Source organism: Eptatretus burgeri, chromosome 5 (genome assembly GCF_056783735.1).
Source record: "Eptatretus burgeri isolate ZD-2024b chromosome 5, Ebu_testis_v1, whole genome shotgun sequence".
Taxonomy (NCBI): Eukaryota; Metazoa; Chordata; class Myxini; order Myxiniformes; family Myxinidae; genus Eptatretus; species Eptatretus burgeri.
Genome location: NC_140965.1, coordinates 79,777,909 through 79,795,408, shown reverse-complemented (window position 1 = coordinate 79,795,408; position 17,500 = coordinate 79,777,909). Strand labels below are relative to the sequence as shown.

The following is a 17,500-nucleotide window of genomic DNA, read 5'->3' as shown; positions in this document are numbered from 1 at the left end:
ATCTTCTTCTTCTTCACCTTCTTCTTCTTCTTCTTCATATACGAACTTGCAGAGATGTATTGTACCAACTTGCAGACACAATTGTTGGGCTTATGTTTCTTTGTCTTGGGAAATTGCCACATCAAGGCAGCATCCTTTCATCCTCTCTATTTCCAGAGTTATCTCCTCTATCAATCACTTCTCTTCGAGCAATTCCATCTCCCAGCAAAATCCTTCACACCATCTTGAAAATCCCATTAAGTGTGATATACAGTAGTTCCGCACCTCATTTAATTGTCCCATTGGATGCTCATCTTGAGATGATAAGGCTTTGGTCGACCACCTAGAATACGAAATTTAATTCTGGAAAGACACATTCACACTGGGATCGCTCTACTAATCCTTCAGTGCCCTTCTGTGGTCAACCTCTGGCAGAGGTACAGTGAATGATTTGCACTCCTTGGTTTTAAAACTTGCTCTGACATGTTTTAGTGTTTCCTTGGCATTCTTCACAAAGAAAAATCATTCTTTGCATTTCATTAACTTCTAACAATGCACAAAAACGCATCAGGCCCTATTCCATGCCACTGCAGATTGATCTTCACTCAACCCCCAACAGGTTTATGGCTTTGCAGTCCTCAAATGCTTTATGCCTGGTCTTACCCCCTTTCCTGTTTCCTCCTGTTGTGTTACCAAAGACCTGCTAGTGGCAAGTGCTTATTTGGCAAACCATGCCTTGTTTTACAGATTCCCAAATCTAGTCTCATCCATCCATCCAGAGGGACCATACTCTGTACAGAGCATTGGTGCTGCTAATGTAGTCTCGTGAGCTATTGGGCACAATCCTGGACGAGTCGCCACTCCAACAGAGGATACGCGAATGGCTCAATCATCCCAGCAAACTGGTACTCATTTTGCCAACCTCAGAAGGATGACAGGCTGAGTCAACCCCACCTGATATTAATTCAACAGAAAAGTGGGATTTGAACTCAGGACCTTCAGATCCCAAGCCTACCACCCTAACCATTAAGCCAACACCAGGCATATCTAGTCTCACCTTCACTCCTTTGTTCTGCTTTCCTCATTGAGTCCATTGTCTTACTTCCCATCTGATATTTTGAAAGCAGCGACTCACCACCATCTGTTTTTTCTCATTGCAATACAATTATGTTTTCTGAAGTGTTTTTTATGCCTGCTGTTGCATGTCTCCGAGTCCTGTTATCTGCAGAATTGTGTCTGTGTCCCTTCTTGTTGCCCTGCCTGTTTGTCTGTGCTCATTGTCTATATGTTCCTCTCTGCACCACCGTTGGCCTTTCACCCAGTGTTGCCTGGCTCTTCCATTAACCTATATATTTTTTTTAAAAAGTGTTTGCTATTAAAAAAAACAAAAACTTTGAAACTTATATGACAAAATGTTTCTCCCAATCATGTGTAATATTTTTTGGGATACAGCCAACACTAATGAAGTACCTTCAGAAGCAATTGCTCCAGGATTGCATTGGTAAAAGCGATGAGAGAAGTGTGCCAGAACGCGTTCACGCTCCTGAGTCTCGCCCATGAGTGCAAAAGCTCGTAGGAAGCTCCTGTGTGTAGACAATAATATGAGAGCCATCATGCTTTAGAACATGCAAAACGGATTATCATTTTCTCAGGACCTCGTGCAACTCAACCGTAAATAGATTTTGACATCACTTCAAAGAGATCATCATGATGTATTACTCTTTTGATGGAGCGTCGGTTTTGCTGAAGTGGTTTCTTGGTTGGGGTTACAATCCTGGATAGTTTGCCATTCCTATGCAGGATATTCGACTGAGTGTGCAGGAATTTGGAACATGTTCAAGGTGCCAGCAATAACTCGCTGATTCTTCATGAAAGACACAATGGATTCTTTAACGTCCACCAACAACCAGCGCTGGCAGACTTATCAACCAGCTTAACGTCCATCCGAGGGATGACACGCATTGCTGCCTTGCCCTACATCCACAGCACCAGTGCGGCAGTTTATAGCTGGTGGAATGTGCATACCTCTCGGCTCTCCTGCCAACCCTCATAGAGATGGGGTCATGAAAAGGAAAGGAAACATGTTTTTTAAACGGAAATTATTTTTCACCTTATCGTGAAAGCTTATTTTCTTTTACTTTAGTTTCGATAATTATTGTGGGGAAAAAAACCAAAATGTACCATTAAGCAGCAAATTAAACTCACTGAGTTGGCTGCCCAAATGGTGCGTTTTTCTAATGAGATGAAAAATGCAAATTCTCAGTTTCTGAAGTTTGAATTAAGTTCATTTGAATGTTAGTTTGATGGCACGGCCTTCCTGGAGCATAATATAGAGGTTTGCAGAATGAGAATGATTAAGAGGGACAACTGCAATCGACCATTTTGAAGAGAAGGCCAGGGTTTTATCAATGGAGTCTTCATCTGGTCTAATGATTCACAAAAAGTTTGTACGTTCAGAAGAATATTGCGTCAGACGAGATTCTAACGATACCTTTATCAGGAAGTCATACTACATGCCATGAGACATCTTAATATAATGCACCGACTTGGGGTGAGTATGAGGTGAATCGGTCAGTTCTGATATATTAGAAGGTGCAAAGTGAAATATGTTTTGCAAAGTCGAGTGTTGATCTGCACCCACCTGAGTGCCTTATCCACACTCATTCCTGTGAAATCAAAGAACTGGAGGTATTCTTCAGCGACTTGTCTGGAGAACTCGTTGCTGAAAAGAGGGGATCAACGATAACGATATGTGAGGCTGTCTATCATTACAACACTCAGGAAAATCATAAATATTTCAAAAAATTGTTCATACCATCGTGTTATCCAAATTGTTATAACCACAACAAGCAACACAAAACTATTTTCCTGCAAATCTACATATATATATATATATATATATATATATATATATATATATATATATATATATATATATATATATATATATATATATATATATGTATATATATATCTATATATATATATATATATATATATATATATATATATATATATATATATATATATATATATATATATATATATATATATATATATATATATATATATATATATATCAAAATCTATATATTGATACGGTTGTGGAAATTCGCATTACACCATAACGGATCCTCAGGTGAGATATATCGGTAAGTTCATGTGTAGTTAGCCCAAACCCGTTGTATAGAGGGAATAAATGTGATCCATTCGGGCTGCGACGCTTCAGTTAGCCGTTTTTCTTTGGCTATTGTTAATTTGGTGCAAGAACAACAACGAACATCGCCACAACCAACATCTCACGATCACGCCATTCACTACACGACGCCACCTTCCACAACTACGCTACCACATCTTCGCCACTCGCCATTCATCGAGCACCATGCGGGCGCGTGCAAGAACAAAAACCAACAACGCCTGTAGGGTTTTCCCGCCTAATTTCCCCACCTGATGCTTCCGCCTGAATCCCCCCCCCACCATGCTTGGTGTGAAGGGGAGGGGTGCGGCAGCTCGCTTCCGATTGGTGGATGCACGGCGTGAGGCGGTCGGAGTGGGGGCACGCCCCCCCTTCGAGAGCTTTCTGGAAACGCTTCGAAGGGAGGTGGAGACAGAAATGGGGCGAGGCAGCGGGGCGGAGCCAGCCCCTATAAAAGGCATGGGCGTGGAGAGGCTCGCGTGCGAGGAGGCTCTTGGTTCGTTCAAGCGATTGACAAAAGGCGTGGACGTGAAGGTCGACAAGAACGTCGTTCCCTTTCCTGCTGCCTTGTCCCTGAAGGGGAATTGTGGAGAGTTGTGGTGATCGTCCCTGGTCGGAGGTTCTGTTCGTTCGTCCGAGCTGTCGAGCAGACCACACGAGCGACGCGCGGCACTAGCTCGCGGACCACGCCAGAGGGACTCGGAGTTACGGTCGCCAAGGACTCGACGCGCTCAGGGAAGTCGCGACTTCCATTTCTTTTGGGTTTTGTATCAATGTGTGTGTGTGGCGCCAGTCTTGAAAAGTAGAACTGTTCAAGTGTTGTAATAATTATATTCGGTTGTAGCTCTGCATTGTGTCCTTGCTTTTATATGTGCATCACTGTATGGCTGTGAATGCGTGCTTGTCTGTGTGTGTGTAATAAAGTGTGCTTGTCCAATTGTTCCCCGTCTCGCTGCGTCCTTTCCTTTGTTGAATCTCCATCTTGCATCACGTAAGGGATTAATAGTGGGTATTAAAACACCCGGTAATTAATCAGAACCGTCAAGGCCGACGATAACTCTGCTCAGTGATCCCTGTAATACGGAACGAACCGCTTAAGCGGTTCATGTCCGGAGTCGGCCTGTGGCGTGGTCCCATCCCTCGGCAGATTACCCGCGCGGGTACTTAGGTATATCGACATTCGGCGATTCACCCTATTTCGCGCGGGTAGACTGCGGACTGGGTGGTGGTGGGGTTAAACCCCCACCCGTGACTGGTTTCTGGCGGTAGTCCCAGGAGTGGCACGACTGAATTGTCCGTCCGGTGGGCGACGCGGTCGCGATTCGAGTTACGCGGCTGATCGCACGCCGGCGGGCACGAATTCGTAACAATATATATATATATATATATATATATATATATATATATATATATATATATATATATATATATATATATATATATATATATATATATATATATATATATATATATATATATATATTGTTACGGCTGTGGAAATTCGCAATTCACCCTTTCTTAGATCAGTTATGACGCTAAGATTATGTGCAGATAGTCCCTCACCGTTCTTTAAAGGGCTTCTTCGTGTTCACCGGGCTGCAACTCTGAGATAGCCGTTTTTCTATTTCTATTGTTATTTTGAACAAACCTCCACGCAAGCAACAAGCCGCGTTGAAAACCGTCGAATGAAAAAGGGAACCAAAAGAGTTCCCTTTTGGGCGCGTGGATTTTATCCCACCTATTTTTCCCCGTGCTTGGTGTGAAGGAAAGGGGGAGGGCAGCTCGCCGCCGATTGGTGGATGAACAGCATGAGGGAACCTTCTCGAAGGGAGGTGGAGCCGAAAACGGGGAGGAGCGAAGGGCGGAGCCCCGCGCGCGAGGTCCAGGAGCTTTCTCTGTCGGGGTCGAGTGCTCCTCTCTCTTGGTGAGCAGGGTCGAACTCACTCTCTCTCTCTTGGTGGCCAGGGTCGAGCTCGCTCTCTCTCTCTGGTCCATGAGCTCTCTCTGTCGGGGTCGAGTGATCCTCTCTCTTGGTGGGCAGGGTCGAGCTCACTCTCTCTCTCTTGGTGGCCAGGGTCGAGCTCGCTCTCTCTCTCTCTCTCTCTCTCTCTCTCTCTCTCTCTCTCTCTCTCTCTCTCTCTCTCTCTCTCTCTCTCTCTCTCTCTGGTCTGGAAGGCGTCTCTGCCTCTCCTTCTTCTTGGTGCAGCGCTCTCTCTCTCTCTCCCTCTCTCTCTCTCTCTCTCTCTCTCTCTCTCTCTCTCTCTCTCTCTCTCTCTCTCTCTCTCTCTCTCTCTCTCTCTCTCTCTCCCCCCCTCTCTCGGTCCTGCGCTCGTGGTCCGGCGAGTGGTCTGTTGGTGGAGACGCGGACGGGAGGCACAGCAGTGTCGGCTGTCTGGTGGACCTGCGCGTCTGGACGAGGGGTACCGGAGAGGGTTCGCCGGCTGTGTGGGAGGCCGGAACCAGGCGCGACCACGCTGACGATCGTGGGAGAGAAACTGGACGACCACTAAAGGGAGGTCTTTACTTTTGTTTGTGTGTGTGTCTGTGTGGGTGAGGGAATGCCCCTTTTCGAGAACCTTCTCGAAGGGAGGTGGAGCCGAAAATGGGGAGGAGCGAAGGGCGGAGCCACATGGGTGGCACCATGTCCGACAAGTAAACCTGTGTAAGTGCCTGCACATTGCCAATAATTATAGTCGGTGGTATTGCTTTCATTGCTTTCTTGCCTGTATCCGTGTTTAATTTCGATTTGCCTTGCTTGTAAATACGTGCATGATTCCTTGCTTGTGCTGTGTGTGTAATATGTGCTTGCTTATAATAAATGTCCTTGTGTGAAATGTATCCCGTTCGTCGTCTTTTTCCCTTTTGAAAGTGCCATCTTGAATCGCGGAATAAATTAGTGGGTTTTGAACACCTGGGTAAAGAAGAGAGTCTGATCCGTCGAGGTCGGCGATAACACCGCTCGGTTATCACTGTAGCATGGAACAGACCGCTTAAGCGGTTCGTGTCCTAGGCTGACCTGCGGCGCGGTACGATCGCCCGGTCGACTACTCGCGCAGGTACTTAGGTAGGTCGAATTTAGCGAGCAACCCTATCCTGCGCGGGTGGGCAATTGGCACGATCGTGGTGAGGTTAAACCCCCACCCGTGACTGGCTCCTGGCGGTAGTTCCAGGAGGGTCACGACTGAATTGCCCGTCCGGTGGGCGACGCGGTTGCGATTGGAGTTACGCAATCGCTCGCACGCCTGGCGGGCCAGAATTCGTAACAACATATATATATATATATATATATATATATATATATATATATATATATATATATATATATATATATATATATTATAATACCAAGCTTGCACACTATAAACTCGGCTCGCCTTCACACGATCCCTATGAAACTGCTGTGGCACTTAGTGGACATGCCGACAATGTTTGGACATGCCGTTCCATAGTACTACTTGCATTTTACACAATGCGTATTTTTGTCATTCCCCGTACGGTCTGTCGCCTGCAACCAGCTATGTTGTACTGCTATCCCGTGCATGTGCATGGGTATCGCTAGTGTATGTATGTATATATATATATATATATATATATATATATATATATATATATATATATATATATATATATATATATATATATATATATATATATTAGACGATCCGTGAACCCATTGGGTTCCCGTTGTTGACAGCGGTTGATAAAAAAAAATCATTTCAAAAAAAAAACATAGCTCCAGCGAACTATACTGCTGAAGTTGTTTGCATTGATCAAATACTCCTGAAGAGTACTTGACTGAATCGGGAATTGATTTTTTAATATTTTGTTTACGTTGCCCAATTTGAACGAAATATTACGCGTTAATGTGAAAAAAAAAAACAAACGGAGAAAAGAAAGTCGAAGAAATTATTGTGCGTAATATTCTAAACACAATTTTATTTATTAATGAACACAGAAGTATGAGATCAAAATGGCGGTTTATTTTAAGCTTAAAAATAAATCGTTCTTTGTCTCCACAAAATGTTGGAGATTTTTTGATAAATCATTTCAAGAAAATAAAAAAAGATAGCTCCAGCAAACTATACCGCTGAAGTTGTTTGCACTGATCAAATACTCCCGAAGAGTACTTGACTGAATCGGGAATTGATTTTTTAAATAATTTTTTCGTTGCTAGATTTGAACAAAACTTGATACTGCACACCACAGGCAAATGATGAGTTAGGTAGCCTTAAAATGTTTGCACTATCTTGTACCGTTTTGGCTGTATTTTGGGAACATACATACATATATAACATATATCATATACATATATATATATATCATATATATATATATATATATATATATATATATATATATATATATATATTGTTGCGAATTCGCGCCCGCCGGCGTGCGATCGGCTGCTCGACTCGAATGGCGGCCGCCTCGCCCACCGGAACGGACAATTCAGTCGTGACCCTCTCGGACCAACGCCGGGAGCTAGTCACGGGTGGGGGTTTAACCTCACCACGATCGTGCCAATTGCCCACCCGCGCAGGATAGGGTCGCTCGCCAAATTCGATCTACCTAAGTACCTGCGCGAATGGTCGACCGGGCGATCGCACCTCGCCGCAGGTCGACTTCGGACACGAGCCGCTTGGGCGGCCCGTTCCGTGCTATCGGGATAACCGAGCAGTGTTATCGCCGACCTGGACGGTTCAGATTAATTACCGGGCGTATTAAGCCCACTACGAACCCTTTACGTGAAGCAGGATGGAGAGTCAATTAAAAGGAAGGAGACGAAGCGAAACGGAAAAACAGTTCACACAGGGTCAGGTCAGGTATGGGAGCATGTGCCAGAACAGCGCGTCGCTGCGTCCACTTTCCGCCGGTACTCCAGGGGCCTCCGTCTGGCCATCCCCCAGGCAGATGCCAGGCCCATCCCCATCTCCTTGAGATGATGGTCAACCTGCTGCAACCATGAGACACGTGGTCGGCCCACTGGCCTCCTCCACTCATGAGACTCCCTCACTGAGAGAATCTGGTGAGCAGGATCAGTGTCAGGAAAACGAGCCACATGTCCATACAGCCGCAGCTGACGCTCACGGACTATGCAGGTAACAAATCTCATCCGAGTCTCTCTCAGCAACCGCTCGTTGGACACAAAATCCGACCAGCGATAGCCAAGGATTCTTCGAAGAGACCTGGTACCAAAGGAATTAAGTCTCCGTCTCAGATCCTTGGTCAAAGTCCAAGTCTCGCACCCATAGAGCAAGACTGGAAGTACCAAGGACTTGAAGACTCGGACTTTCGTCCTCCCGCACAGGTACCGGCAGCGCCACACCCCATGATCCAGTGAATCCATGACTCCCCAGGCCCGACCCAGACGTCTATTGACCTCCGGCTGACAACCTGCGGAGACATGAATATCACTGCCAAGGTAAGTGAATCTATCCACGACCTCAACATCCTCACCACAAACAGACACAGACAGGACAGCAGCATCCAAGATGTCACCGAAAGCGTGGATCTTAGTTTTGACCCAAGAAATCCGTAATCCCAACGGCTCCGATTCCTCATTCAGCACCTCGAGGGCCCCCAAGAGGATGTCTAAAGTCTCCACAAAGATGACTGCATCATCTGCAAAATCAAGGTCCGAGATCTTGACATTGCCAAACGATGCACCGCAACTTGATCTCTCCGACATCCTCCCAAAAATCCAGTCCATACAAGTGCTGAAAAGTGTGGGGGCAAGTACACATCCCTGACGAACTCCAGTAACAACTGGAAATAAGTCAGAGATGGTACCACCACACTTCACAGCACTCTCAGTACCAGAGTATAGTTCAGACATCAGATCGATCAGTTTCGGTGGCACCCCACGAAGACCACGAATCCTCCCGAGGACATCCCGATTCACTGAATCGAACGCTTTACAGAGATCAACATAGGCTGCAAGCAGCCCCTGCCGAAACTCTCGTCTGTGTTCGGTGAGGACACGAAGTGCAAGGATACGGTCAATCGTTGACCTCTTTGGTGTAAAGCCTGACTGCTCTGGACGCTGGTGCTCAAGCAGATGGTGGCGAACCCTATCAAGAATTATCCGAGCAAAGACCTTGCCCGGCACTGAGAGCAGCGTCACCCCTCGGTAGTTGTTGCAGTCTTGGCGATCACCCTTCCCTTTCCAGAGAGGGACAACAAGGCCCCTCTTCCAGTCAGTTGGGATGATGCCTGTGTTCCAGGCAGAGCACAAAACTGCATGCAACGACACGAGTGCAGCATTTCCACCAGCCTTGAGAAGTTCAGCATGGATGCCACAGATCCCTGGAGCTTTGCCCCGTTTCAACTGGTTCACTGCAGCCCGTGTTTCCACAAGCGATGGTGGACCACAGTTGATTCGAGGGTCAGCAACAGGGATTGTAACACCCTTGACGTCCAACTTGACAGCTGGGGGATCAGCCTGGTACAACCGCTCAAAGTAACCGGCCCAGCGGGCCTTCACTTCAGACTCCTCTGTCAAGAGCCTACCACTCTCTGCTCGAACTGCAGTGCTCCGAGGGATGGGCTTGGATGAACGTAATGCGCGAATTCCCCTGTAAGCGGGACGAGAATCACCTGTCCACAGGTGATGCTCTACCCCCTCATAGATTCCTCGCACATAGGCCTCCTTGTCCACCCTCAGTGCACGTACAGTTTTACGCCTCAGCTCCCTGAACAGCTCAGCTCTGCCATTCAGCCTGGCCCTGCGACTCTGGTCAATGGTATCCAGTGTCCCTTGAGAGACAAAATTCTTCTTTGCCCTGCGGTGAACTCCAAGGCATCCACCGGCAACATCAAGGACGGTTATCTTGAAGGTGCTCCACAACTCTTCAGGACCCCCCAAAGCAACCAGACCCCCAAGTGTCCACTCAGCCTGTTCGCAAACTCCTCAGCTACTCTCTCATCCCTGAGCTTGGCAACATCCAGCCTAGGCTGGGATGGTACCATTCTCCAGGATTTAAGGTGCAGCTTTAGAGTTGCTACAACAAGCCTGTGGTCAGTATTGAGGAACTGAGCACTCCGGTAGACCCTGCAGTTCTGGATCATCCTCCAACGACCGTCAATGAGGACATGGTCAATCTCCTTTGCCACACCGCCAGCGTTGGAATACCAAGTCCAGCGATGAGCTTGCGGGCGCTGAAACCATGAACCAGCCACCCTAAGTCCATGACTTCTTGCAAAGTCAAGGAACTTAGTGCTAATCTGGTTCATAGTTCCTGACCCATGGGGACCAACACACACCTCATAACCATCCCTATCAGTTCCAGTCGATGCATTGAAATCCCCCAAGACTAGAAGTGTATCTCGTCTGGGGCACTGATCAACCACAGACTCGAGTGTGGCGTAGAATGTGTCCTTCACGGTGAGATCACTCGCCTCAGTCGGAGCATAAATAGAGACCAGGGAAATGACACCTAAGGAGTGGCGAATCCTTAATTTCATAATACGCTTGTTGACCGGTGTTACCTCAATTATCATTGGGGTCAGCTTATTGGACACAGCTACAGCAACTCCTTGGGTATGGTAACCATCAGAGCGACCAGACCAATAGTAGGTGTAACCACCCACCATTATCTCGCCGCAATCCGATCTCCGAACCTCAGAGAGAGCTGCAATCCCGATGTCCAAACGCTTGAGCTCAGATGATAATAGAGACAGGTGATCATCCTCTCTTAGGGATAGGAAATTCCAGGCACCCACCCGAAGGGACCGCCTCAGGTTAACCCAAGGAGACCGCCGTCTGGTGGACGACACCTCAGCACCACTCCGACACACTCTCCCGCAATCTGACCCAGGGATGTTACCCCGTGGTTTCCCTCCTATCAAAGATTGGGGGTCCCGAAGGCTTTGCCCCAATCCTGTCATCCGGTGAGCTGCCCTGCGAAGGGAAGCTGCACAGGAGATACTCCCATGGAGTGGGTTTTCAGATTTTTTTGCGTTTTTGCGTTTTGCGGAATGAAGCGTTTTACGGTGGCCGGAGTGCAAATCCTGCCACCAACCTCCTAATAAGAAGTAGCCCAACTGCAGGAGGACGTCCGCAGACACAGTTGGGCACTAGATATGGATGGCCGTTGGCTCACAAGGAGCTCCTCCGCCCTTTGACAGGTTTTGTTTTTAATCCTGCTGGGTGTACATATCCAAACACCCTCCTCACCAGAAAACCTGGTGGGGGAGACGGTTTAGTCGCCGACAACCCGACCATGGAACAGGTTAGTACAGGTTTACATGGTACCTGTAGCAGGTCACAGATCGAACCTGACCTGACTATAATGCACATTTATTTCACAGTTCACACAATGCACATTTATTACGCGACACATGGAAAGCACACATATTCAGCCAAACAGTCAAAATGCACCTATAGCAGTTAAAACAAAAGAAACAATGGACGCAGAGTTACTACCGAATACGCGCACATATGGCAACACTTATACAGTTCTACTTTACAGATGGCGCCAACACACATTTACTCAAAAGCAAAGGAAAGAAGCCACCCTCATAGAGAAGGGGGCAGACGGGCCTGTAGGCCAATATGCGCGCGTGACCTGAAGGAGCGGCCAGGTCCGCGAGACCGGGGGGTCCTACCCGCGTCCTCGTGACGCATTGGCGGACGAGCCACAGATGTGGCCGCGTGGCTGTGTGCCGACTCCGTGCTCCTTGGCGGGTTTCGATGGCACGACGTTTGGAGTGGGGTGGGAACGGGGCCCCCTTTTTGCACTATCTCAGCGTGGGGGAAAGGGGGAATTGTTGATGCCCTAGGGGAAGAGAATGGCTGGCTGGCTTGAGTCCCGTGACGAGCGATCTCACACCGCGACCTCGTCGCCGACCGCCATCCTCCTCGCCTCGGACCCGAGCTCCTTGGCCTCTTCCCACAACTCTCCTCAGCCAACTGCAGAACCTAACTCGATGCTTTCGCCACCCGACTCCACTCTCTGCTACACCGATGACTCGACTCACTCTGCCCTGCCGACACACTCTGCCGCTGCCACACTCTGCCGCTGCCACACTCTGCCGCTGCCACACTCTGCCGCTGCCACACTCTGCCGCTGCCACACTCTGCCGCGATTCGCCTTGTGCTCGCTGTTTTATAGCCCGGCTGGAGAAAACAATATACAAATTTCCGGATCAGGATGACCGCGGGGGCGGAGCCACGCTCGTCAATTGGACGGAGGAAAAGTGGGCGTGAACCTCCCCTGATCCTAGAATTTGCATATCTGGATTTCACACAGACGCGCCTGGAGGCAGGGCCAAGCCGCTCCGCGCTTGCTAATTGGATGGACCAGAAGTGGGCGTGTAGCGTTCTTGATCCGAATTCTCCGTCGGAAAGGCCACTATTTGCACTCGCGGCTCGGTGCGTATCTTGAACGAGCCCAAGACAGCCCGATGCTCAGAGTTCACAGGTGGTGCGGAAATGGCCGTAGAAGGAGAGAGGTGAGGGTGGTGGAGGGTTTATTGGTGGTGGTTTGATGGTTATGGTGCCGTTTGGGAATGACGGTGATGCAATGTTTGAGGGATTGAGTTGTGAAGGTAAAGGTCGTGGCTGTTGGCATTGTTGTTGTTGTCTGAGGGTTGGAGCGTGGTTGTCGTTGGTGACGATGGCTGGCATGGTGGTTAAGGTGGTTGTTGTGTGATGGCGGTTGAGACGTGGTTGGTTCAAAATAAAGATAGAACAGAAAAACGTCTGTCTCAAAGCGTCGCAGCCCGAATGAATCACATAAATTCCCTCTAAACAACGGGTTCGGGGCTAACTACACATGTACTTAGAGTTATCTCACCTACGGCCCTGTATGGTGGTTTGCGAATTTCCACAGCTGTAACAATATATATATATATATATATATATATATATATATATATATATATATATATATATATACAAGATGATTGTTTTAGTAATACATATATATATATATATATATATATATATATATATATATATATTTATAAACAGGAATAAATCCCTGCATTGGGCTCGTGTGAAAAAAATTTCGTTTGAATGTTTTATAGCTCCTCACTTTTTAAAACAATTATAACATACAACACAAACTATTTTATTATCTCAAATGTTCCTTTTAAAGCTCTTCAAATTATTGAACCAAGTTTTCTTTTTCCTTCAAATCCATTAAACATTAGCACTGCATTTACTGTCGTCTCATGGTCTTTAACTTGTCGTATTATGACTCTGCAATTATATACATCTGATTGGCAATACACAATACACGTACGCACCTTCCTACCGACCATGTTTCATGTTGTTGAACGCAAAATATTTTGGTGGATTTTATGTATTCTCAGCTCATTTCACCTTCAGGATTTTGAACACTTGGATCTGCCAACTGTCTGCTCAATATGATGAGATTAAATGATGAATGCTTCGCAATTCAAAGAAATATAAAACTGAACTATTCTTCGGAAGGGAAGGTGAAAATCAGGAAATAAAGAGGTGTGTGATGAGGGATCAAAGGCGAAGGTTGTGAAGTGATTGTGGTCAGGCAGGAGAAGGGAAAATTAATTATATTGGACATATGAGGTGCAAGTAGTGGAGAAAGAAAATGCAATAATGTTTGCAAATGCACTACTTTCACTTGCACAGTCGGAGTTGTTTCGGTTTCATCCAACTTTGTTTACAAGCATGAAAATGTGGCTTCATATTAACTTTGTAGGTCTGGTGTTGGCTTAATGGTTAAAGTGCTTGGTTTAAGATCTGAGGATCTTGAGTTCAAGCCCCTGTTGGGCCAATGAATGAACATGAGGAAGGGTTGATTCAGCCTGTCAGCCTTATGGGATCAGCAAAATGAGTACCAGTGTGCTGGTAATAGGGGCATTGCATCAGTGGCACAGCTGTGCCCACAGAAAATGATGCAGCCAAGCAGCTGCAGGCTGCATACAAATATATAATGTTTGTGTTAGCCTTGTTCACCAAATCTGCAACTTTTACTTACACGAGCTCAATTAAAATATTTTTATTTGATATAATGTTGCCCTCAATACCAAACCTCTATTCTTGGGATGAGATGCATACTTTTTTCCCAAGTGCCTGGCTACATCGCCACGCCGGAAACCATCAAGATGGTAGAGGCGAGATGCAAGACGATGTGCTGCTCCCGGCTCAGACTTCCCCCCATTGGCCAGTGTGTCCGTGCTGCCCAGTTCCAGATCTGTCTCTGATAGGGCCTGCTGTATGTTGGCTTCACTGTCAAGGACACAGAGACAAGCATCACCACAGAGCATCCTTAAGAAGAACTTTATAGCATTCATTTATTCCAAACATAAGTCTAGGGGTGGGAGGTAGAATCACTATCCTTGATGTCTTGGTTCTATTGAAGTGCCAAGAAAAATCACCAAGATTGTCTCCCAGCTTTAAATGGTCCACATCTATACCTACATAAGGCAAATATATATATGTGTGTGTGTGTGTGTGTGTGTGTGTGTGTGTGTGTGTGTGTGTGTGTGTGTGTGTGTGTGTGTGTGTGTGTGTGTGTGTGTGTGTGTGTGTGTGTGTGTGTGTGTGTTCTACGCACAGACACATCTTTAAAGTTACAAACTCCAAACTCGGGGTACAAATACAACTTTGTGTAGAGTTAATATAGGCTATGTGGCCGCGGTCTCACATGGGGATGTGGGGGCAGGTGGAGCGTAAATTATCTGTGTTAATGTGTGGCGCCATCTGGTGGTGCTGGCAGAAGGTATTACGATTTCCTTTGGCTACAAAGTGTTACTGATTCACATTTCTCTTCCCATGCAACGCCGAGTAAATCTGCTGTTATTATAGGAAGCAAAACCTATATCGTAAGAAAAACAAACAGGAAATGGAACTATGAAAAATAAAAGAAGTTATTTTTGATGTAAACAGTAACATTTTAGTTAAAAAAAAAACAACAAACAATCAAATATGCAAGAGTAAAATGAATATCAAAGAGAAGAGTGAAAACAATCATTTTTACACTTAAAAGAGATTTTAAACATTACTATTATTTAGCCAATCAAGTGTTTATAAGGGTCATTCTAAGAATAAAAGGTATTATTATAGCTGCTCTAGAATGTCGCTTATTTAGGGCTGGCAGGTTAGTTCCTCGGTGGTACACTCACCTTTGAGCTGTCCAGCCTGGGTTTGATTAATTATCAACTAAAATATAAACTGTCACTCTGGTGTATCGCATGCTGGGCAATAATATATCAATGACTGTGCTGTTCTTCCATGTATCCCATCTACGAGCATTGGTTGGTGGACGTTAACAATCACACGGTATTTCGATGAGGAGCATGCGAGTTATAGCTCGCAACCTGAACAAATAAATTCTTGCCCGAACCTACAGGAGGTGCTGGCTCTTCAACCCAGTAATGCCCTCCACAAATGATGCAACCAGCAAGCGCTTGCTGCTTACGCTAAAACGAACAAATTATAGCTGACTGCAGCTCTTATAGTCTCTTAAATACCATCCATGGTAGCATAAGGCAGCGGTAATAAAGATTAAGGAAAGAAAAATGGAGTCTTTTAAACATATTACATTCAACAACTATAAATGATGAAAGCTGCCACCACTTATAAATGGGAACAGAGGATAGAGCTTTCCTCGTCTGTCATTATCTTTACTTTGCTTATATATCGCTGTTGACATTGTGACCACCTGTTTTATTAAACAATGTGGATATTGTCAGAAATCCAAAAGCATTCTGAGTTTTGCTACTGCTTTTCAGGTCTTATATCAAGAGTCTCGAGAAGTATACAATGAAACGGAAGAGAAACTGGGGGCAAGCATGTGGGCCATGACACATGGGAGAAAGTAAAACGAGATGAACATATAACCTCTCGTGTCTTTGCAAAAGAGCAGGGTAAGGACTCGAGAGTAAAATAAAGGGAAAGTTCCAGCAAAGCAAAAAAAAAGTCGCCATCTCCATTTGAAGGTCAAAATAATGGTTTTGGGTCAAAGTGTGAAAAGGAACTTGAACATATGTACGAGTTTATGGTAATTCAGTAAAATAACTGTGCAATTATGTGATGGAAATCGCTTTACACTTTTTGTCGACAAACATTGCTCAAATCTGAAAAATACATTTTAATTTTATGCTCTGCAACTATTTATTTCATCATTATCCAATCTGGCTGAAAAGGTGATGTGGTTAATTAATTAATATAGAGTCACAAACGACCTATACTCCGAAAGGATAGGTATAATTGGCACGGTCGCTCAAAGAGATCTTGGATTAAGACAAGAAAGATTCAACAATATTAAAAGTTTAAAGTATATCAGTCATTCGAATAGTTTCATTAAGGATGATGAAAAACAGATCATTAAAGTTGGAGTGTGAGCACTCACTTCCAATTCCCGGTTTTATGCTCCCACATCGAATCTCAACCATGGCTTTCTTTGTTACCTGTCCATCCTCACTCCCAAACCATGATGTATTTATCTATTTAAATAAATCCATGTTTTTCCAATGACCAAAGTCCACCTTTTATGCTCAACTACCCTACTTTGTTCATATATATATATATATATATATATATATATATATATATATATATATATATGTATATGTGTATATATATATATATATATATATATATATATATATATATATATATATATACATATATATACATATATATATACATATATATATATATATATATATATATATATGAGCCTGGTGTTGGCACAGTGGTTAGGGCAGCGGCTTGGGATCCAAAAGGTCCTGAGTTCAAGCCCCGTTGGACCACTGAATTAATACACCAGGGGGTTGACTCAGCCTGTCATCCTTCCGAGGTCGGCGAAATGAGTACCAGTATACTGGGCCGGTGTATACCCCAGTTAAAATAGGTGTACCAGATCCCTGTGTCGCAAGAGGCGACCAGGGTTGTGTCAGGAAGGGCATCCGGCGTAAAACATGTGCCAAATCACTATGCGGATCATATGCATGATCCGCTGTGGCGAGCCCTAACGGGAGCAGCCGAAAGAAGAAGAAGATATATATATATATATATATATATATATATATATATATATATATATATATATATATATATATATATATATATGTATAGTGGTGAGGTGTTTTAAATTATGTGGAAATACAACAGGTGGAAGTCATTCAGCCCATCAAGCCTGAGTGAACACCATACTAATTTATTTACACAAGATCCAAGAAAGAAATTACAAAAAAAATGTTTTTAATGAACGAAAAAAATATACATATTGTTAGGTTTTTTAAAGTTTTTGTATTTTTTTTCTTCCCCTCAGGGGAGGAGGCATGGGCTTGTTTAAAAACACACATCAACCACACAACCCCCATTGACAAGAC

General features: G+C 45.1%; 1 protein-coding gene across 3 annotated transcripts in view; it reads right to left on the bottom strand.

Moving 5' to 3' along the window:
• Positions 1-17,500, bottom strand: part of LOC147026778 (PH and SEC7 domain-containing protein 1-like) — a 411,551-nt gene that overhangs the window by 151,100 nt on the left and 242,951 nt on the right. For 2 of the 3 annotated variants that reach the window (XM_085882586.1, XM_085882587.1), the window contains 3 exons: positions 14,220-14,390; positions 2,621-2,701; positions 1,450-1,562 (listed from right to left, as the gene is read on the bottom strand). In XM_085882586.1, coding sequence (XP_085738712.1) covers positions 1,450-1,562; positions 2,621-2,701; positions 14,220-14,390 — 365 coding nt within the window. The other variant, XM_085882588.1, reaches the window with a different exon arrangement.